Below are 22585 nucleotides of genomic sequence, written 5' to 3' on the forward strand. Positions count from 1 at the left end.
AAACAATCAAACCCTCTTGCCTCATTGCCGTCGTCCCTCTGTCTTCTCTCGTGGCCGGTGTTCCAAGCAGGACGGACCCAGGCTGAGGCTTCCCTGAGCCATTGCAATGCAGCGTCGTGATTGGTTCCCTAGCCAATCATAAGGCTGCAATGCAGTCTTGTGATTGGTCTGTACACTATGGTTCGGTGCTCAGACAGGGGCTTGGGGCATTGGCAAGTTCTCCATGCAGGCTGTAATGCAACTTGGCTGTAGAACACGCAAAGTGCGTTTGTCTGTTTGGCTGGCCCAAGAGGGTCGGCCAAGCAGTCATGGGCACTTGGAATGGGCAAACCACTACTTCCCTGCCCCTCTATCTCTCAGCAGCCCCGCCCCCAAAGCTGACAGCAGCAGGAAAAAATAAAAGTATTATAACCTAGTTATTCTCATTTTACTTTTACTTTTCTTTCACTGTTGCAAAGCAGTGGGGCGATGCTCCTCCACCTTAGTGGAAGAGCCACCACTGATTCCAGGTCTCTACTTGAGTTTGGAGACCTTCCTTAGACTGCCACTTATCTCGAGCCTTCTGAAACAACTTGTTAGCCTTTTTTTGTCTGAGGAAGGAGCCCAAACAGCTAGAGGATCTCCCGGTTCTCGTTTCTATCAAATATTCAGCCAGATCTAGACTTATAAAACATTTGTATGGTCTAGAACCCTCAGAAAATATCTTATCGTTGGACCCGTGCAGCATTGTTTTGAAATGCCTAATAGAGGACTCCACTTCGGGCCAGTCCTTCCAGGCGTCTAAATTAAGGAAGTCCACGATCTTTCGAGACCCATTACTCTCCCATCTAGAGACTATGCCCTTATCTAGTAGGGGTCAATCCCCACTACAAATGTCTGCCAAGTAGGTAACTCCACTAATAATGGGGATATCGCCATGTTTGAACAGTTAATTTTGAGAGCTATCAGTCTCATGAGTTACTTGTTGGAGAAGCCGGGGTTACACATTTCCAGGCCTACTTCTGTAAACTTTTCTCATTTTTTACAAAAGTCGAAAATCTGCACATATGTTAGATCCTAGACCTGCAGGTGCACTTTAGTGAGACTTTCTTTAACAATGGAGTTTATAATAATTTCTTTTTTCACATCTTGAACTTGATGATTTTGCAATGATTCTCCATTACTAATAGTTTATAGTATTAACATGCATCAAACATGTTTTACACAAATGATGCCATTGAAAAGAGGCATTTAAAATTGCCTTTAACATTTGTAGGATTATTCAGCAAAACCAGCTGTAATCTTTGTCCGTTTTTTCAAGTTGTAAACATTTTTAGTGACTTTTTATTTTGAAAGCAAAACATTCCCAATCGTGCTTCCATTCTTGTGTGTATTTGCATTTAATGTAGGATCATTTGGCTGCAAATAGTTATATTTTTATAAACGTGTACATGTTATTTTTGTATTAAAATCACTGTCATTAATCAATCTGTGCTTACAAATCACTGTATTTACAAATAGTGCTCGACCATACAGTAAAGGCTTTGCATTTGTAGCTCATGGATGTAATTTTGAACAGCTTAGAGAGGCAGCAGACAATCCTGCTTCTCTCAACCATTTTGAGACCCTGCAAATAGGCAGCTATGTTTTGTGCTGCATGTAGCTCAGACAACTTCTCGAGTGGACAAAATAAACATGAAGTCTTGTTGTCTTTGACCTTAAACAAAATGTCCTGTTTGGCAGCCACTGGGAATTACTTACCCCTGCCTACAAGAAGATTGAACAGCAATGCGTTTTAGGCCTCTTTCACTTAATTTGTTTTTAGTGCCCAGAAACGGTATTTTATTGTAAATGTCACAACAAAAAATTGGAATTTAGTTCTGAAGTATCTTCCTCCGCGGTTGGTATTACCTTCGGAGAATTCCGTATCGGGTCATTTTTGTGTCTAGTTCAAAATCAGACCAACATTATCTATTGGTGATGCTCCGGAATTAATGGTGTGGGGTACTTTGTGGGATCTCTTAATTTAAAACGATCGATTTGGTTGCAGTAATATTTTTGAGACAGCTGAAGCACGTTTGTCTAAATGTATTCAGCCAAACCTTTTTAGTATTTTTTCAGCTTGATTGTGTCAGTGATGAACACTGCTGCTATTCTTTTGTCAATTTCAATGAGTGCTTCATCTAAGCATTTTAATTTGTTCTCCTTCAGTGATGTTTGTGTATTTGCGGAATTATGTCCAAAAGTCATTTCTGCTCCTTAAAACGCAAATTAATAGACCCATGCTTCATTTGCTCCACTAACTACTACCAACCTCGTGCCGCAAGTTGTTCCTCTTTCCATATGAAGCATAATATTCCACCACCAATGTAGAAATGTGATCTTGAAGCACAATATTTCACCTCTGGTATAGCAGCGTGACCTTTCTTATTTTTTTCTATTTGTTCTGCTCATGCCAATTTTGTGCCACAGTGAAATGACACTTTTTAAAGAAATGTGTATATTGCAATACGGTCAGTCAATAGTGGTTTGCTCTTATTTGTTTCTATCTAGTCTCATCTCAAGGAGATCCAGAGTGCTTTTGTTTCAGTCCTTTCGGATAACGACGGTAAGAGCACATCATTTTTTCCAACTAATAACTTTGTGATTGATAATATTGTGTTGCATTTCTTCAAGGAGAAATACGTAAAACCTACATAAAGAATTTTCTTCTACGGTACTTTTTGAAAGTTAAAATATGTAAATTGTTGAACTATGTAACCCACAATTATGAACCGCTCTAATGTCAGTTTATTTGAAATAACTTGCCTATTTAAAAGAGTGGATAGTTAATTACAATTCATGCTTTTATAGAGCTCAGCCAAGATGTTGCATCCAAAGGTCTTGGACTGGTATACGAACTGGGCAATGAACAAGATCAGCAGGAACTGGTGTCCACACTTGTTGAAACACTCATGACTGGAAAAAGGTACATTGAGCCTACATCTTTGCCTGTCATTGTTGTCTTCCTTGGATTGCAATTTATAGCAAAGTTGTCACATATTGTGCAAATTTCCTTTAATATGACACACCGTGTTTTTTAAGAAGTGCCTTTTGGAACTTTGGTTAAAAAAAAAAAAGGAAATTCAGCATAGGAAAAATCTACTTTTGGAACATTCATTTAGAACTGCGCTGGAAGGCAGCATTCCTGTACACTTCCAAGAATTTTCAGTGCTGTCACTTATGAATGGAAATAATAGCGTCCTCTACTCCACCAAGAATAAAGTTCAGTGTCACTACCAAGGTCTTTCACAGTGTTGTTACTTATGGATGGAAATAATACTGTCCTCTAACTCACCCAGAATAAAGTACAGTTTCATCTAATGTCACTGTGTGCATAGAGACTTCGAGTCTTCACATATTCCATATTACTGCACTATAGTAAACGGCTAATAAAAAGTCATGTGGAGCAAACGGACCTTAGTCCGCCACGGTGACGGAGTGCCACTGACAAAGCAATCTCACCGCCTTGCGAGTCGGTCATATCCACTCACCAGCGTATGGTGAACTTTGCTGCATCCGTGCCATCGTCAATTGCCTGGCTAAGGATGGTTCAGGCCTTCCTTGAGACCATGAGCAGCACCTGTGCAGCCGAGTTTCAAACTGTGTGTGTGTATAACGACCCAAGAGGCACACATCTTCACCAATGGCAGTACAAGGCTGGTGGAAGAGAACATCCTCTTGCCAAAGTCATCCAGCCTCTTGGATTCCCTATCTGGTAGTGTTGTAGGGAACGCACCAGGATTGACTTTGGAGGTGGAAATCTGAACAACCAAACTCTTGAGTGGGGTGCTGTGTTGGGAAAGCTAGGTCCCCAGGAGCAGGCGATAGCGCAGGCAATCGTCATGTGCACAGGAGTTACACCAAACCAGTTGAGTGGTAGCTGAGTACCAAAAAGCCTGCCCCTTTTTTGTGCCTTTGTTTTGGCTCTCTCTCACAGAGAGCTCCTAGTCCCGCTCCTCCTTCCTGCTGATATAGACTGCAGCATGACAAGTCTGGGTAGGAATATGCAACAATCAGTAACTAACCGAAACCTGTACCTCAGCTGGACCTGCTGTCATTGTGCCAAGATTTCTTATAGGCTAATGACGGGAGTCGCACCCATTGGTGAACACGAAAGACCTTTAAGCTTCTGGGATGGACTTGCTGATTGCCAGCTGCTACCTTCTGGTCTGGTTACAGGAACCTGGACGTTCTGCATCCTGCTAGGTAGAGTTGCCCTGAATCCACCATCAATGAAGTAGCTCACTGGCTACTGAGGATGAGTGCTGGTGATGCTCTTGCATCTACGAAAGGCTGTTCAGAAGAGGGAGCTATAATGAGCGGTACTGGACTAACTGCAGTTGGCGTGCTGTAGCCTTATTTGAAGGATCTGCATCCCCAAATCATGTTACCCTGATTCCTCTGCAGTGAGATGGCCTTAGCTCTTAATTTGTACTTGTGTACGGGCACTAGAACCTTCTTTCCTGAGTGGTCCGCAGAGCCCAAGGGTGCACCACCACCAACTATAACGTATACACCAGATCATCTAGTGCCTTGGACGATTGGGCAAGGCGAAGAAGCACAATTGCATTCGAGGATTTACAACTCTACCTCTGACTTGATCACCACTGCGACTTGGGTAGAAGTCTCCATTTTGTATAGGTGAACAACCTTATCCCCTACCCTCTTCAATCTGTACCTCGAACCGCTCTGAGGTGCTGTGCACTGCCAATATCTCCTACCACATGTATGCCGACGACACACAGCTCTACATCAATATCTCTTATCCAGAGGATATCCGTTCCCTGAATGAGGCCTTGAAACTAACTGTTCACTGGCTCACATCTAACCAGCTTAAACTCCATGCCAAAAAACAAAGTTCCTCTTAATCGCCCCACCCAACGCCAATACAGACATTCAAGTTTGGACCAAGGCTATCACAGCGCTAAACTGCTCTCCTACCTTTGTGGACTGCTAAATCCCTGGGAATTACCTTAGACGGCAACCTGAATATGTGGGCCATATCAACGCGGTGGCCCAAAATGCCAGATTTCACCTGAACTACCTACGAAACTTGAAACCTTTCCTCGACCCCCCCCTGATCTAAAATCGGCTATCCAGGCCTTAGTCATCTCTCGACTGGAATATGGTTGGTCCACCCTACCCAAGATCTCAATGGCTCCCTTGAAAGCCTGCCTCAACGCCGCCGCCAGACTTCTAACTGGCTCTAAGAAGTTCAACCACATCTCGCCTACCTTAAAGCTCTGAACGGCTTCCTCTTGAGGCCAGAATCCAATTCAAACTGGCGTGCGTCACCCACAAGGCTCTCTATTCCAAGTCCCCTGCTTTTCTCGCATAGAAACTTGTGTTATCCGGAGGAATCAGAAACTCCCGGTCGGCCAGAGCCCTTTTGTTCCAACCTACACGCTTAAGAAAAAAATAACATACAATCTGGCTTTCTCTGGGGCCGCCTCAAGAATATGGAACTCACTCCCACCCGCCATTAGAAGAATACCGTCTCTAGCTCACTTCAAAAAGGAGACCCAAATATTTCCTAATGGGCAAATTCCTATCCTAAAGCTCACGCTACAATCACCCCCTCAACCTGACTTTACCAATCCTAACTGCACTATTCCTTAGCTGCCTCCCCCTATGTTACCCACCGAGACCGCTGTGCTCCTGGACACTCTAGGTGCAGCAGGGCTAACCCAACTGGTTGATGCTCCTACTCACGAGGTGGGGCATACCCTGGATGGGATCTTCTCTTCCTTTCATGGGCTCAAAGTTAAAGAAGGGATTCCTCTCCCCTGGTCAGATCATTCACTTATTAGTTTTACCTTCCCTAAGAGTATTTATCGGCAGATCAATATAACCACACATAAGGCAGCCCCTCGTAGAGCCTGGAATAAAGCGGACAAAACTGTTCTTCGAAATAGTCTATTAGGTTCCATTCCTCCTGGCTGTGCCAATGTTGATAAAGCAGTGGACAACTACAGCAATTAGCTACGACAGACCATAAGCGCAGCGGTTCCTATCAAGAACATTTCAGTTAACCGAGCGGTACCGTCCGCAACATGGTTTTCTGATCTTCTAACTGAAAAACAGAAATGCCGTCGTTTGGAACGTCGATGGCGCATGGATTATCTTGATACGGACAAGCAGATCTACAGGACAGCCCTTAGATCTTATAAGGCACTTGTGATTACCGAGAAAAGTAAATATTTCAAAACTCAAATTGACTCCGCGAAATACTCTTCTAAAGAGCTATTTTCAATTATAAATAAACTTACGGTCCCCAAGGTCTTAAATACATTAGGCAGTCAACAGTTTGTGGATAACATGGCGTCTAACTTCAAAAGTAAAGTGCTGGATATTGTTGACAAATTTAAAGAGTGCTTAAATGTTCAGCCAACTTCCAACCCACAGACCCCGCCGGTCGATATGTGCAGGTTTACTGAATTCCTCCCGGTGTCAGCCGACACAGGGCACCAGTTCATTTTGACCTCCTAATCAGGCTCCCCACTGGACCCTTGCTCTCCAGCTTTCTTGATAGAATTTGCAGATCTGGTGAGTCCTGTGTTGACAGACATCTTTAATAAGATGTTCTCCTCAGGTAGATTTCCTACCTCCTGGAAGGAGACATCTATTCTCCCGCTTCTCAAGAAAGCCACTCTAGACGCCTCTCGGACATCGAACTATCGCCCGATTGCACGCCTTCCTCTCCCAGCCAAAATTGTGGACAAGATTATGAATGTCCAATTGACGCAGTTTATCGAAGATAATGGGCTGTTGGACCATTCTCAGTTTGGGTTCCGTAAAGAGCACAGTACTGAGACGGCACTCATCAAAGCGGCCGAAGAAATTAGAGCGGCGATGGACAGTGGAGGGTCTGCGGCATTGATTTTGCTTGATCTTTCTGCCGCATTCGACACTGTTGATCATACTCCCCTGATTCACCGACTAAAAGCAGTAGGTGTAGAAGGTATGGCTTTGGCCCTTCTGGCCTCCTTCTTACAGGAGAGGAGATCAACAGTGTCACACGAAGGGTTCAACTCGGAGGCCTATGTGCTGCCTTGTGGGGTGCCACAGGGCAGCTCGCTGAGCCCACTGTTTAATGTATATGTCACCGAACTAGAGTTATTAATGAGAGGCTATGGCTTCTCTTTAACATCTTACGCTGATGACTCCCAGATTGTGATCACAGCTAAAAGGAAACAGAGCTCCCCTGCTGTGCAATTCCACGACTGCATGACCGCCATTAACATCTGGATGGGTAGACGCTGCCTCAAGTTAAACTCCGATAAAACTGAATTTTTGATTTTTGGCAACCTACAACCGGCTTGGAGCAACCTTTGGTGGCCGGCAGATATGAGATCGCCTCCTATTCCATCGGATAAGACCAGAAATTTGGGCATCCTGTTTGACAAAAGATTAACATTTTTTCAACAAACAAATGCTATTGTCTCGGCCTCTTACTTCCTGATAAAAAAAATTTAAGAAGGTTCTTCCTTACATCCCTGAAGAAACCAAGAAAGTGGTAATCACCTCCCTTATACAATCGAAATTGGATTACTGCAATGGACTCTATCTGAATGTCCAGAAGCAGTGTCTGAGGAAACTTCAGGCAGTTCAAAACTCGGCGGCGCGCCTTTTGCTGAGGCTACCACGGCATAAATCCATCTCGGGAGAAATTCGAAAGCTGCATTGGCTGCCAGTGGTTCAGCGAATTAAATTTAAGGCGCTGTGTTTGGCCTTTAAAGCCTTAACACATAAGGGTCCATTGTTTTTGCAAGAACTCTTTAGGTGGTACGAGCCAGGCAGATCACTCCGGTCCACCGGTGCTGACCTTTTAACTGTATCGAAGATCCGGACTTCGCACTGGGGAGGTCGGAGTTTTCACAATGGCACTTCTAAGTTGTGGAACTTGTTGCCACCTGATATTAGGAAGGCTAGCTCTCTTATGAGCTTTAGGAAATCTTTGAAAACTTGGTTGTTTCAGTGAGATGAGTCGTTTGAGGTTCTACTCTTGGTTTCGTTCTAGCGCCGAGACACCATTTTTGGTATTTGTGCGCTTTACAAATGTCATTATCATTATCATCATTCTCATTATCACCCTGTACTTCTGAACAATCCTTCAGGGTGATGAGACTGCTTTTCTAGTTTATTGCATCGTTTTTGCTCCTATCCTTTATAGTAGTCCGATATTATGACTGTTTGCTTTGCCATATACTGTTTCTATTTGTTTCCCTATCCCTGGGCTCTCCTCCCCCCTTAGTTTTGTATCCCACCTGATACTACTGTAAAGCACTCTGATACCCTCACGGGTCTGGTTCGCGCTCTATAAAACACAAAATAAATAAATAAGAAGAGCAATCTCTAGCAGCAGTGACCTACATTATGCAGTTGATGTCCGAATATATGGTAAGTGCTGCACCGTTAGATTTACATCAAAAAGGTGCAGACATGTAGTCCAGTATTTGAAGTAACACTAACATATTTTTTATATTACATTCTGCGTGACCTCTCCCTTTCTGGTTGCATATAATGTAGCATATGAAGGCCCTGAGAAATTTACAGCTAGTATTTTTTTTCTGTATCGAATTACAAAAATTGTGAATATTTGCATTTATTCATCGCATATGTAAATAAACCAGCTGTTGGCAGCAGTCTTGTCCAGTACTGTAAACGTAAGTTAATTAAATGTTCACAGTAGAGGTTATAGCCTCCTGAAGTGCCCAGTCCTTATTCAGCTCGCAGGCCTTGTCCCTAAGCTGCACTGCCTAAGACTGTAGAATTAAGGGTCCAAGTCTGGGAATTAATTGCTGTTGTGATGCTTATTTGCACCATGGTTGTTTACGATACAATCCTGTATCTCATGACACAGGTCTTAAAAAAATTTGAAATTCTGATTGCATTTACTCTAGATAAGCTACATTTACCGTAATCATTGACCTTGCAGGGGATCGTTCTTGCGATAAGCTATTTTACCGTGGGAAAACACTTTGGACCACTCAGAGCCCAGGCAATTTTAAAGTCTATAACTACTTTGTGTAAATCTTTATATAATGCGGTTTTTCTTAAAGCTGGCTTTATAATAAGCAGACGCTAAATTTATGGCAGAATTTTCCAGTTGTTGCAGTTTACAAAAATGCAGGATGGACTGACCAGTCAAGTTACTGCTCTTTTTTCCTCCTTGCCTCAATGGTTGAGATAATTGATAATTTGGTTGATAAAAGAAAAGAATGTGAAGCCCAGAGAGGGCAGATTGCCTGCTGACATGAGCACAGTTGACCAGGTCTTAGAATTAGTTGTGTGCAAATCACACTTTATCTCATCATTTGATAAAGTGGACCAGCACACGTTTATGGATATGCTATCACATGTACACCTTATTGAAGTTGGTGGTTTCGTTTTCAATGTGACTGATGAGTTTACATATAGTATTCAGATAGTTAAGGGAGTCTGAGAGGGCTGAACATTAGCATTAGCATTGATTATATTGAATATAACCATTATTTAGATGTCTGCCTACAGAATTGACAAGTTTATGTACCTATGTTGGTAGCCCACCTAACACCAATCAATCAATCAATCAAATCATTTGTAAAGTGCACTACTCACCCGTGAGCGTCTCAAGGCGCTGGGATGGGGAATGCTGCTACTACTCGAAAAGCCAGGTCTTGAGGAGTTTTCTGAAGGTCACCAGTTCTCTTATAGGCAATGACGCCATCCTTTTGTCAAAAACAGAACATAGTATTGCCAAACTTGTTTCAGCTTTTGCTGGTTTTTCATACTACTACATTTAACTGTCATGTTTTACATTGTGTAAACCGTGCCCTTAAGCCCTTGGGACAATGTTTATAATTCCTTCCACGATTATTTTTAGAGAGATTTTTTACGTGTTATGTTTAATGCTTTAAAACAATCAAGCATTTATCTTCCGCACAGCGGACCTGATTTTCAAAGGTAAACTAACACTTTGAAGTACGTTTACTAGTTTTTCGGAAATACCAAACTACGTGCAGAATTTTATGTCTTCGCACTCAGGTGTGTGGAGTTCTCTGCACCTGGAGAATCCGCAGTCAGGACGAAGAACTTTACACACATAAGTATAGGGAGTGCAGAGACATAAAACTCCACAGGAGGCTTTTGAATAACATATTTTAGTACATTTTGTAGTGCTACAAAATGTACTACCAATTGCAGCGAGAATCCAGCCCAGCATCTTTTTTTGCTAAAAGGCCACATTTTAACCCTGGCTTTTTCATTTTGTGTTTTTGTACTTATAGGGATACTTGTTTGACGTCCTATAGAGTGTCCCTGGAAACTATTGAGCCAAAGTCATTTAAATCTGCACTCAGATTATGATTAAACTTCTGGAACAGGGATTACTAATTACATTGAATTATCAAATAATCTACATTTACTGCCCTAAATATAAGGTTTACTTGTATTGTTCTGATGCACTCAGGCTACCTAGAATACGGACATTTGCGTGAAGACAAGCCAAAGTTTGAAACCGTTTCTCTGAAGCCATGGTCCTAAATACTGCTAAGAGTTATTAAAACTACATATAAAAGACAAACTTCAAATTGCAATGTGCGGAGGTTAAATGTGTCTCTGAGGAGATCCACATTACTGTTGCACACGTGCACCTATTCCTACTCCTCTTACAAGTGGGTGATTGAGTTCAAAGCAATTGCTCCAAATGATACACGCGACAGAGGTATAACGCAGAAACTGAAATTACACTTTAATTAAAGGATCTTCCATCTAGTATGAATTACATTGTGTTGGTGCATGAGTCACATTTTACAAACTGTGCCATGTGGTAATTGCTAATGACTGGCATCTTTTCCAGAGCCAGACATGAAGTTTCAGGAGAAACTGAGGTGTTCCAGGGAGACTCACTTGGCAAAACGCCTGATGGGTAAGTTTCTTTCTGTGTATTTATTTAAAACGAAAATTACTTGCACATGCAGCTATAGTTAAATACTGTAATTGACATACATTTTGATAGAGGTTGTTATTGTTTATCGTGGAACAACTGAAACAGTCGTGTATTGAGTGCAGTAGGTGCTCCTGCAAAAGAAGTGAGGTATTAATTCAAAAGTATACCTAAGAGCTTTAAACTGGAAGCCTGAATAGAAGAAACAAACATTCTTTTGAGTTATAGGGAACAGCTTCTATGTCTAATTTGAATCTTCTTTAGATCCTGGTCCTTGGATGTGCTTTCCATCTTTATTAGGACCTTTGGTAATCTGCCTTTCTTCACGGTGTATTACAGTTCAGTAATCCCTCAAATTAGTGCTGCCTCACTTAATGACTCCCTCATTTGTGCCTGTGATGTGAAGTTGCATAGACTTTTTTTGGTAGCATTTAAGTCAGCTAAGAGTGTAAGTCGACAGCCTTGTATATATTTGCTGTAGATGGTTTGCTCAAAAGATACTCTCACTACATCAAAATGCATATTTTCTTCCTACACTGGTAGCAGAATTTCACCATAGCCAGGCCATGCAATTGCCAGTCTACTTCCTGCTGCCTCTTTCATGTAAGGCCGAGGGGTTTTGGTCAAAGTAAATCTAAACGTGGCGTATAGCCATTATATTGTGTGATTCTCAGCCAGGGATGTATACACTGCTTTTGAATTGTATGGAAGTACTGCCAAGGATGTGACTATAACAAAATAGATGACTCAACAGTAGATCTTCGCATGTACTTGGGAGTGCCAGGAGACTGCCAAGAGGATTTCTGGGAAAATAATAGTGCATTCTACCAGGAGCAAAATAGCATTTTTGATGAGGAATGCACTTGAAAGATATTGATAAGACAGCCACTTGATCTTCCCTTCACACATTTGCAAAAGATGAATGCCTACTGCGGAAGTCGGTGTGGAAGCTTTGTTGATTGTCTGTAGTTCAGCATTTTGTATGATAGCTTTTCTTTTTTGTTATCAATGTCCCCTTCATCCAGATTATCAGTATTCAATGAGGAATCTTTCAAGGTTTGAGAATCTACAGAGAAAACAGTTATCCATTAGAAGAAAAAAATACATATCTTCAGTAAGGCTGGCTTTGATTGGGTGCTGTTTCTTTTTCAGTCTCTTTATTGCTTACCCAAATTCCCTCATAGTCCTCGGGTCCTCTAATTCCAGGGGAGCTGTAGAATCCTAGGAAGAGAAACCGTGCATGAGGAAGTTAATGTATGCAGTGTTCTTGATGTCCAGTCAACATTGTTCACTGTACCAGTGCGAGGCTCTGGGGCATGAGTGGAGCACTGCTTTAACTGCTAATTTTGGTTTCTAGGGTCCTTGTCTGTGTCTTCGCTACTTCAATGATCATAAATCTACAGAGTGAAAACAATATTTCTTTCTTCCATGGCATCTGATACTGACTAATTGCTTCTTGCTGATTCAGAGCATCACCTACTACTGTAATTATTTTAGGATCATGGGAGATAATGGTTAGAAGAAGAATGCAGATGCTAGCTATTTGTGTGCATGCATGTTGGAACAGGTTATGTTTTGTTTTATCATAATATAGTAAAATATCTATGTTGCTATCTTTCCTTTTTATTTCCAAGTCAGAATCTGTCTACTTATAAGGAGTTGTGTGCATTGGCAAGTGACCTTAATCAGCCGGACCTCGTGTACAAGTTCATGAACTTGGCCAATCATCATGCAATGTGGAACTCCAGAAAGGTAAATCCTTAAGCAGCTTGAAAGCATTCCGAGGTAGCTTGGTCTACGATCAACCAAGTTAGTGGTATATGAGTGCTGTACATGGAATTGATTGATGATTTGCCGCAGTTGAGTGGCCCATTAGGACGTAGTGTTTTCTACATTATTACAAATTAGCTGTAAGAGTCTTAACCCCTTCGCTGCTGAAGACGAGCTCAGCTCGTCATCAGCCACGGGTGGCGTGTGCTGATGACGAGCTGAGCTCGTCATGTAACGCGGTAATTAGAAAATAGCCGCACAGCGCAAAAATCGCTGAAGCAGCGATGCGGTTAAGGAAACCCTTTTTCCATAAATTGCTACCCTCAAAGGTTGTTTGACTTAAGCTTTATATGTCGGTTAGGTTGCTGCACTGTTTTTTTTTTTTAAACATGCAACGGTTAAGCAACTCACAAAGGATTCTAGAATTCTTTTTGATATCAATGGCTGTTCTAACTAAGAATCAACTCCTTTTGAGATTAGGTCTCCATGGTTTTCCTTATACTAAGGGAAATTCGGGCTCTTGGCTCATTTTGTTTTATGATGTTTTCTCTAATAAGGCCACTTTGATCAGTGTTTTAATCTGGTGAGATTATTAGCCAAATAAAACCCTATGGGTGGAGAAATGCAGTCTGGGTTACACATCTGGTTACTGTTTCTTCATAGCAGATGTTTCTGCAGCATAATTGTAAGCAGTAGCCCCTCACAGCGCTCATCTCAGTTTTCAGACCCCAACATGCAAGTGGATCAGCATTTCTGCCCCCAAGTAATGTTTGGGAAAAGGTAGTAAATTGTGATTTTCAAAGCACATTGCGCAAAACCTGATATGATTTAAGCATAATTTTTCTAGGGATTATGTTCCATAAATTGGCAAATGTGCACTTGTAAACTTTTGGGCCAGTAGCATGTGCTTAATCCCTTATAATTGTTTGGAAGAGTACAAAACATTGTTAATAAACTACGCCTAGGAAAATAGATTTTCCTGCAGTTCCTGTAAATGAAAGGGTAATACTTTGATTGCTTCTGCCATTTACTGGGCAAAAATCCAACTGAACTATGAACAATGTGACTGATTCTGCCTCAAACATACATCGTGTATTTCCTCCTGCACTGATCAAAGCCAGTCTTTGCCTTTGTTGTGGCCTTTCCTCGTACTCTGGGGGCTCTCGTAACTGATGCAGTCATCACCGAACACCACTAAGTTGTGCTTGAGGATATGTCATTCAATTGAGATGGTTTTTGTAGATCATTTACTTCTGTACTTCTGTATTGTCATGAAAGCTAGGTCTCCCAAACACCAGTTAAAATTAGGATTAGTTAACTACATCCACTTGAGGCCCACCTTTCATTTGGCCTACACCTATAACGATCTGTTTTTAAATGTCCTTGCACAAAACTAAATATCAATATTTATTTATAAATCTGCGTAAGTAGACCAGTTCAAAAGAATTTACTGCATGTATTTTGTGGTATTTCTTTTAACCTTATTAATGTAGTGTGTGTGAGAAAATGTCCTCTTTCTGCATGGTTGCCCCACTTTTTTCTGGACTGTTGTGCTTTGACTGAGTGTGCCCTGGGCTCCTGCCTATCAGGTACCCAGGGCCTATGTTCTTTCCCTAAAACTGCATTGGAGACCAAACCTAATTGGCATTCTCTGGCCACAGGTCAGTCCCTGTTAAAGGGTACCACAGGTACCCAGGGCACTGTGTCCAGGGAAGGTTTCTAAGGGCTTCAGCACTTCTTGTGCCACCCTTATACGCCCTGTACCTTTGCACTCACACACTGCCTTTGCAGGCTGCGTGTTTTGGTGCAGAACAAAGTGAAGAGTCAACATGGCACACATCCCTGTGTGCCATGCCTGCAACCCACTGCCTTGGCATAGAACAGTCTCCAATCTAGCTGGTTACACTATACCAGTGGTGAGGGTACAGGTGCATGAGCTAAGTCATGTCTAAGTCAATTCTTAGACATTGTAAGTGCAGTGCTGCCATTAAGAGTATATGGTGCTGGGAGTTTGTCATTATGAACTCCATAGTAACATAATGGCTGCTCTGAAAACTGAGTAGTTTGGTATCAAACTTCTCAGCACATTAAACCCACGCTGATGCCAATGTGGGATTTACTGAAAAATGCACACAGAGGGCATCTTAGAGATGCCCCCTGAAAAAGTCCTGCCACTAGTGTCCAGGCTGAGTGGCTGCTTTCAGCTGTCACCACCAGACATTTTTCTGGACCCCTGGGTCAAGAGCCTGCTGCTCTCGGGGGACTGAAACAATGCACATCCTGGGACGAGGTGCCAAGCCTCTTCCCACAGGATGGGCATGGTCCAAGAAGGGGAAGCTTCAAAGGCTTGCCGCCTTTGTGAGCTCCCATGGATCTTTTGCAGCTTCCCACAACTGGTCACCACCGGTTCTGACCCCCACTTTGGGCAGGAAAACAGAGTGAGGATGGGAGGTGTGCCCACCTCTGCCAACCCCACCCTTCAGGTGGGTGAGGCGAGGTGAAGCGCAAATCTCCGTCCCCGCCATCTTGCAGATGGGGGGGACCCAGCCAACAAGGGTGAGGCTTATGCCCCCCCTCCCACTGCAGGGTGGCATAATAGGGGTTGTGCCCACCCCAGGGAGGTGACCCGTTTGCCTCAAGCTTTTACTTACCTGTAACACCCCTAAATCTAGTATTTAGCTGCACCCCTGAACCTTGCTTCCTCAGACAAGAAACTTCAAGAAGAAACGAAGAAGGACCGAATAGCCGTGCCGAAGCAAAGAAGAGGAGGACGCCCAATGACTTGGCCCCAGCCCTACCGGCCTGGCCCCAATTCGAACCTGCAGAAGCGAAACCCCGGTGTGTCCTGCAGCCAGCAGCCTCAAGAACCCCAAAGACCTGCACTGTCTTCAAAAGAATCGACTCTGTCTACCAAGAACACCGAATTTGTTCACCAACAGACTCCAGCTCTGGCAAAGTCCTCAAGTCTGCACCACGCTGCACCCGATGCCCACAGCCCTAGTTCGAGTGCCCCAACACCACAAGGATGTCTCCCAGCCGATCCTGACCTGAGATCCGGTGATCCCTGACCTGTCTGAGACAGCTGACACCTGCAGCCTCAAACCGGAAGGTCCCCGCAACCGCGACCAGGAGCTGGTAAGAAGATCTGACACTAAAAGGCACCACTGCAGCCGATGCCCCACAGCCTTGGGTGGCCCAACCGATTGGTACCTTACCAACCCCCGGCATCCCAACTTACCTCTCTATGTGGTGGTCGCACCGAGAAGACCTTCATCCCCGAGCCTGCAGTGTGTTTGCAAACCGGAGACACCCCATTGAAAGCAACAGGGCGTCAGATGCAAAAACAGCAAGCTCCAGTGCCGCTGAGGGTACACCTTTTGTGCTGGATTGAACCCCCATTTGCCCTAAGCTTAAGTCCAGGAGCTTCGCTCCCACAACCTTGTGGCCTACTCGAAAGCAACCACCAACCGGAGGTCCCTTATCGCCCATTGGATAACATTGGGCCTCAGCACTCTGCACCCGCCGCCCTATTGCCGCTCGTGGTGTAACAAGAGTGCATCCTTGACCCTGGGGGACCCCTGAGTCTAACCCCAAAATACCAACTCCCACAACAAAGTACTTACCTGTTTACCGATAACACTATGTTCGAGGCATATGGGCTGCAGACCACACACTGTTGCATTAGATCACCATCTAGTGGTGGGCCCAGATCATTACACTTTGTTGTTATCTTGGAAGAGTGTTTGTCTGCTAGGTAACTCCTCCCTTAGACTGTAGTGCGCATGGGCATCCACTCCATCCTCAGATTGTTTTTTTCCGCCATCGGGCTTGGATGTGTTCATCGTTCGGTCCCGTTACCGATCTCTTTTCTAATCCATAAATCAATCTACAACATCAATATCATCTTCGACACTGATTCCGGTCGCCCGCGTCGAAGAGAGGATCCCCTTCTCCATTCCAGCGCTCGTCGGGGCCGTTGGGCCCAACTGCGCCATTTGGGCCTTTGGCTCAAGGAAAAAACACCGTTCAAGAAGTGCCCTCAGTGTGAACACAAGTTTCCCCACACCGACCTGCATGAGGTTTGCAACCTGTGCTTGTCTCCAGAGCACGAGAGTCGAGACTGTGAGGCCTGCGCTTCGTTCTGGTCCAAGACAACAATCAGGGACCGTCGAGCTTCAAGACCTATGGAGCAGTCATCGTCATCGACACCAGACCTCATCATAGACGAGGCGCCGATCGAGGTAGACGCCAAAGAACAGCAAGAAGACGTTGCTTCCAAAGCAGAGGAGACAGCTTCCGGAGATGGCGATCTTCTTCCAGCTGATCAACAGGTCGTGAGTAAGAGCGTCGACCCTGTTCACCCCCCCCCCCCCATACCAGACAGGCTTCGGTTCCACCCCCACCTTCGGGTCCGGGTGCACACCGATCGAAATCTTCCGACACCCCGCCTTCAGGCTCTGCAGCGAAGAGTATTAAAAAGCCTCCAGTCGACTCGGGCTCGAGTTAGTCTGTCGGTCCCGAAAAGCAGAAATTGCTTAAGCTAAAGTCAACACCGGCACCGAAAGACCCATCGATACCGAGAGTTACCGAAGCAAGTTCGGCACCAAGAGAGGTTTTGAAACCAAGCTCGGCACCGAAGGAGGTTTCAAAGGTTACCTAAACAAAGACAACTCCGGTAACTAAAAAAGCGGACCCGAAAGCGGTTTCCATACCTAAACACACTTCGGGGCCAAAAGCGGATGAGTCTAAACACTCGGCAGCCAAAGCTTTGGATCCAAAAAGTACAGATCCAAAGAAAAGGCAAGAAAAGTCTTCAGAACCGAAATCAACACCTGTTCCAAAGATAATAGACACTGTAAAGCCTAAACCTGACGGTTCCAAACGAGAAAAATCGGCGCCAAAAAAAGATTTACCCGTAGAAGAGCTTTTCCAGCCTGATGACTAAAAATTCATCCAAAGACTGGACATGTGTACACAGTGCCTAAAAAGAGGAAAATGGACTGTCCTAAACCATCTCCTGTTCCTCCAAAGAAACATGTTCAAACTTCCCCTATAAGACTTCCTTCATCAGAAGTAGAAATACTACCAGATATTTCTCCTGTACACTCGCCAGCTAGCACACATAGTATAATATCACAGGAGGAGGATTATGGGCATACATACTCGCAACAGAGTTATCAGCAAATGGATGACATTAATGACCCAGATGATATGGCTGAGTCTTCAGGTGACCCATGGGAAGACTACAATGCAACAGAAGCACCAGATCTACCACAGGACGAGGCACACCCGTCTAGGCCTTCTCCACCAGATGACACCATTGGGTTCACACAACTCATCCATAGAGCAGCTACTTTCCATGGAGTAGACCTGCATACAGATCCAATAGAAGAGGATTTTCTTAAGGATACACTATTAACATCACATAAAACTACTACCACACTGCCAATACTTAATGGAGTGGTAAGACACGCACCAGAAATATTTAAAGACCCAGTCAGGGCCAGGGTAATTAACCCCAGACTGGAAAAGAAATATAAAACAGCTCCCTCTGATCCTGCATATATTAAGGGACAGTTGCCGCTAGACTCGTTGGTTGTGTCAAATGCGAGAAAAAGAGCCAACTCGCAGACAACAGGGGATGCTGCACCCCCTGACAAAGAATCAAAGCTTTTAGATGTTTCAGTGAAACGCACACTATCACAAGCTGCTTATATATAGAGGATTGCTAACACTCAAGCTCTGTTAGCAAGATATGACAGAGCTCATTATGATGAGCTAGAGTCACTCATGCAACACCTGCCAGAACAATATAAGGCTAGGGCTGCAGATTTAACACAAGAGGGCAAGGTTATAACTAATACCTCCATAAGATGTGCGCTAGACACTGCAGACACAGCATCTAGAGCAGTAAATACAGGGGTACTGTTGTGTAGGCATGCATGGCTAAGAATCTCGGGATTCAAACCAGAAGTACAAGCCAGTATATTAAACCAGCCATTTGACCAACAACATCTTTTCGGTCCAAATGTAGACACTGCACTAGAAAAGATGAAAAAAGATACGGATACCGCAAAATCAATGGGAGCTTTACAAACACAAGCTCATAGACCTTCCTTTTGTCGCATCTCGTATAGGGGCGCATCAAGGGGTTTCCAAACTGACAACACCTCCTCTACTTACAAACAGCCAAACCAAGCCTCGCCCGGTAAGGGATACTATAGAGGAGGGTATAGAGGAAACCACAATAAGGGCACCAACAATCGCAACGCCTCTACTCCCAAACAGTGACTTCCCTTCCATCCCCCCAGACCATTCCACTCCGGTCGGGGGAAGATTACAACAGTTCCTACCTGTCTGGAACTCCATCACCACGGACAGGTGGGTGAGACAGATAATTCAGTCAGGTTATTGCTTGGAGCTCACTCCTCCAACAATACCACCCAGACAACGTCCTATGTCACAAGAACACCTCTTACTACTAAGGCAAGAGGTGGAATAACTACTGCAAAAGAATGCAATAGAACCAGTACCAAAGGAACATTAAAACACAGGGGTTTACTCCCTTTATTTTCTCATACCCAAAAAGGATGGGTTTCGCAGACCAATTCTAGATCTAAGACCCCTAAACCAGTACATACATTCAGACCATTTTCATATGGTCACACTACAACAGGTTTTACCGTTACTACAGAAAGGCGACTTCCTTGCCACATTAGACCTCAAGAACGCCTACTTCCACATTCCCATTCATCAGTCTCACAGAAAGCACATAAGGTTCGTGCTAGGTCAGCACTACCAATTCAAGGTGCTCCCCTTCGGAGTGACAACAGCACCTCGAGTATTCACACAAAGTGTCTAGCAGCAGCACACTTAAGGGACAACATTCATGTATTTCCAAATCTAGACAATGCCTAATAAAATCCAAGTCATGCAACCAATGTGTACAGCACACGCAGCAAACAATCTGCTTATTGCACAACTTGGGGTTTACAGTGAATCAAAAGAAATCACATCTACAACCGTCCCTATCTCAGCAGTACCTAGGTGCCACAATAGATACCTCCAAGGCAATAGCATACCCCAACTTAGTGAGGATACAAGCTATGCAGAATCTCATCAAAACATTCCAATCACAACACTCACTGCAAGCTTGAGTGTTCATGCAGCTAATAGAATGATGGCATCTTATATTTTCATAGTACCACACCCAAGACTACAAATGTGCCCCATACAAGAATGCTTGGCAGGTCAGTGGAATCAGGCTCAACAAGAAATAACAGATCTGTTGGTGTTAGACGACCGGACGCATCGCTCTCTGCAATGGTGGAACAACAAAACCTTTCTAAGGGCCGGCCATTTATAGAGCCTGTTCCACAAATAATACTGATCACAGACCCATCTCTCACGGGATGGGGAGCGCACTTATAAAGTCACACAGTACAAGGTACGTGGACAATGAAACAAAAAGTAATCCACATAAATTATCTGGAGTTACTAGCAATCTTCCAAGCTCTAAAATCGTTCCAACATTACATAACAAACAAAACTGTACTTGTTAGGACGGACAATATGACAGCAATGTATTACATTCAAAAGCAAGGAGGAACACACTCCCTACAGCTCTGCCGGTTGGTGCAGAGCATTTGGACATAGGCCATTCCTCAAAACATTTTTCCTGTAGCAGAACATCTACCAGGAGTTCACAATCAATTGGCAGATCTGTTAAGTCGTCAGACAACAGGTTCACGAATGGGAGCTTCATCCTCCAGTTCTTCTGCCATTTTTCCAAATGTGGGGACAACCAGAGATAGATCTGTTGGCCACACAAAGCAACTCCAAATGCCTAAGCTTCGCCACCAGGTATCCACACCCATTATCCAAAGGCAATGCGGTATGGATGAACTGGTACACTTTTCCACCTCTCCCACTAATTCCATTAGTGGTACGCAAACTAAGGCAACATTCTCTCACATTGATTCTAATAGCACCAACGTGAGCGAGACAGCCATGGTACACAACGCTACTGCAGCTCTCTGTAGTACCACGTCACAAACTAAAACTCTCCCCACATCTACTAACACAGAACCATGGAGAGATTATGCATCCAGATCCAATGCAGCTCAATCTAGCGATTTGGCTCCTGAGGTCTTAGAGTTTGGATATCTGAACTTACCTCCTGATTGCATGAATGTCATTAAAGAGGCAAGACGTCCTACCACTAGAGCATGTTATGCAGCAAAATGGAAACGATTTGTTGTTTATTGCACAAAAAATGTTAACCCCTTAGATGTTTCCATACAAAACATCATATGCTATCTATTACATTTACAAATATCTAATTTAGCATACTCTTCAATCAGGTTACATCTTGCTGCTATAGCGGCATATCTCCAAAACAGACAACATTTGTCATTGTTTAGGGTAACTGCCATCAAAGCGTTTATGGAAGGACTTAAGCGAATAATTCCTCCGAGAATACCACCTTCTCCAGTATGGAATTTAAATATTGTTCTCACAAGACTTATGGGTCCACCCTTTGAACCATAGTATAAGTGTGAGTTACAGTTTCTTACATGGAAAGTCGCTTTTTTAGTAGCAGTTAAATCACTAAGAATAGTGAGTGAGATATAGGCATTAACAATTCAAGAACCATTTATACAACTTCATCATAATAAAGTGGTTCTCAAGACAAATCCAAAGTTTCTGCCGAAGGTAATTTCACCGCTCCATCTCAACCAATCCATTGAGTTGCCAGTATTTTTTCCACAACCGCAAACCATTGCAGAAAGAGCTCTACATACATTAGATGTAAAGAGAGCACTTCTCTACTACATTGATAGGACAAAACCATTTCGTAAAAGTAAACAACTGTGTGTGTCCTTTTCTCCGCCACATAAGGGCAATCCGATTTCTAAATTAGGCATGGCAAGATGGATTGTTAAGTGCATTCAAATTTGTTACCAAAAAGCAAAACGCACTCCATCCATTCCTCCTAGGGCTCATTCTACCTGTAAGATAGGAGCATCTATGGCATTCTTAGGAAACATACCATTAGATGATATCTGTAAAGCAGCTACATGGTCTACTACGCACACATTTACAAAACACTACTCTGTAGATGTGCAGGCAAAACAACAAGCAAGTGTGGGCCAGGCTGTACTAAAAACATTATTTCAAACTACTGCAGCAGATGTGGGTGACTGCCGAGAAGGGAGAAACTGCTGTGCAATCTGTGCAACAGTGTGTGGTCTGCAGCCCATATGCCTCGAACGGAAAATGCTACTTACCAGTATGCATCTGTTCTTGGCATGTAGGGCTGCAGAACCACACACGCCCACCCGCCTCCCCGATACCCATATCTTTTCCAGTATTATCTTATTTAGATACACAATACATGGTCATCCTTATCTGTAATAATACAACTCCATCATTTACCAAATGGCGAAAACAATCTGAGGATGGAGTGGATGCCCATGCACACTACGGTCTAAGGGAGGAGTCACCTAGCAGACAAAGACTCTTGCAAGACAACAACAAAGTGTAATCATCCGGGACCACCACCAGATGGTGATCTAATGCAACAGTGTGTGGTTCTGCAGCCCTATATGCCTAGAACAGATGCATACTGGTAAGTAGCAGTTTCCTTCCTCCATAGGATAACATTGACTGTTTTTCTAAGTGTGAAGTTGGAACATCTATTAAAGTCTTTAAAACTGTAACCAAACAACAAAAACGCTTTTACTTACCTGTTATACAGGAAATGTCCCAGTGCAGTATCCAGGTATACTACACTGTGTGAGAAAAGTAATCTGTAAAGAAATCTATTTGACATTCTACTAAAAAGCCAATACAAAGTATATGTAC

At 43.6% G+C, this 22585-nt stretch overlaps 1 protein-coding gene across 2 annotated transcripts in view; it reads left to right on the forward strand.

Moving 5' to 3' along the window:
* Positions 1-22585, forward strand: part of ECPAS (Ecm29 proteasome adaptor and scaffold) — a 780178-nt gene that overhangs the window by 402499 nt on the left and 355094 nt on the right. For both annotated transcript variants that reach the window (XM_086962068.1, XM_086962067.1), the window contains exons 26-29: positions 2533-2587; positions 2833-2947; positions 10862-10930; positions 12583-12700. In XM_086962068.1, coding sequence (XP_086818194.1) covers positions 2533-2587; positions 2833-2947; positions 10862-10930; positions 12583-12700 — 357 coding nt within the window. The remainder of the gene's footprint in view (positions 1-2532; positions 2588-2832; positions 2948-10861; positions 10931-12582; positions 12701-22585) is intronic.

This window comes from Lissotriton vulgaris, chromosome 3_1 (genome assembly GCF_964263255.1).
Source record: "Lissotriton vulgaris chromosome 3_1, aLisVul1.2, whole genome shotgun sequence".
Classification (NCBI taxonomy): Eukaryota; Metazoa; Chordata; class Amphibia; order Caudata; family Salamandridae; genus Lissotriton; species Lissotriton vulgaris.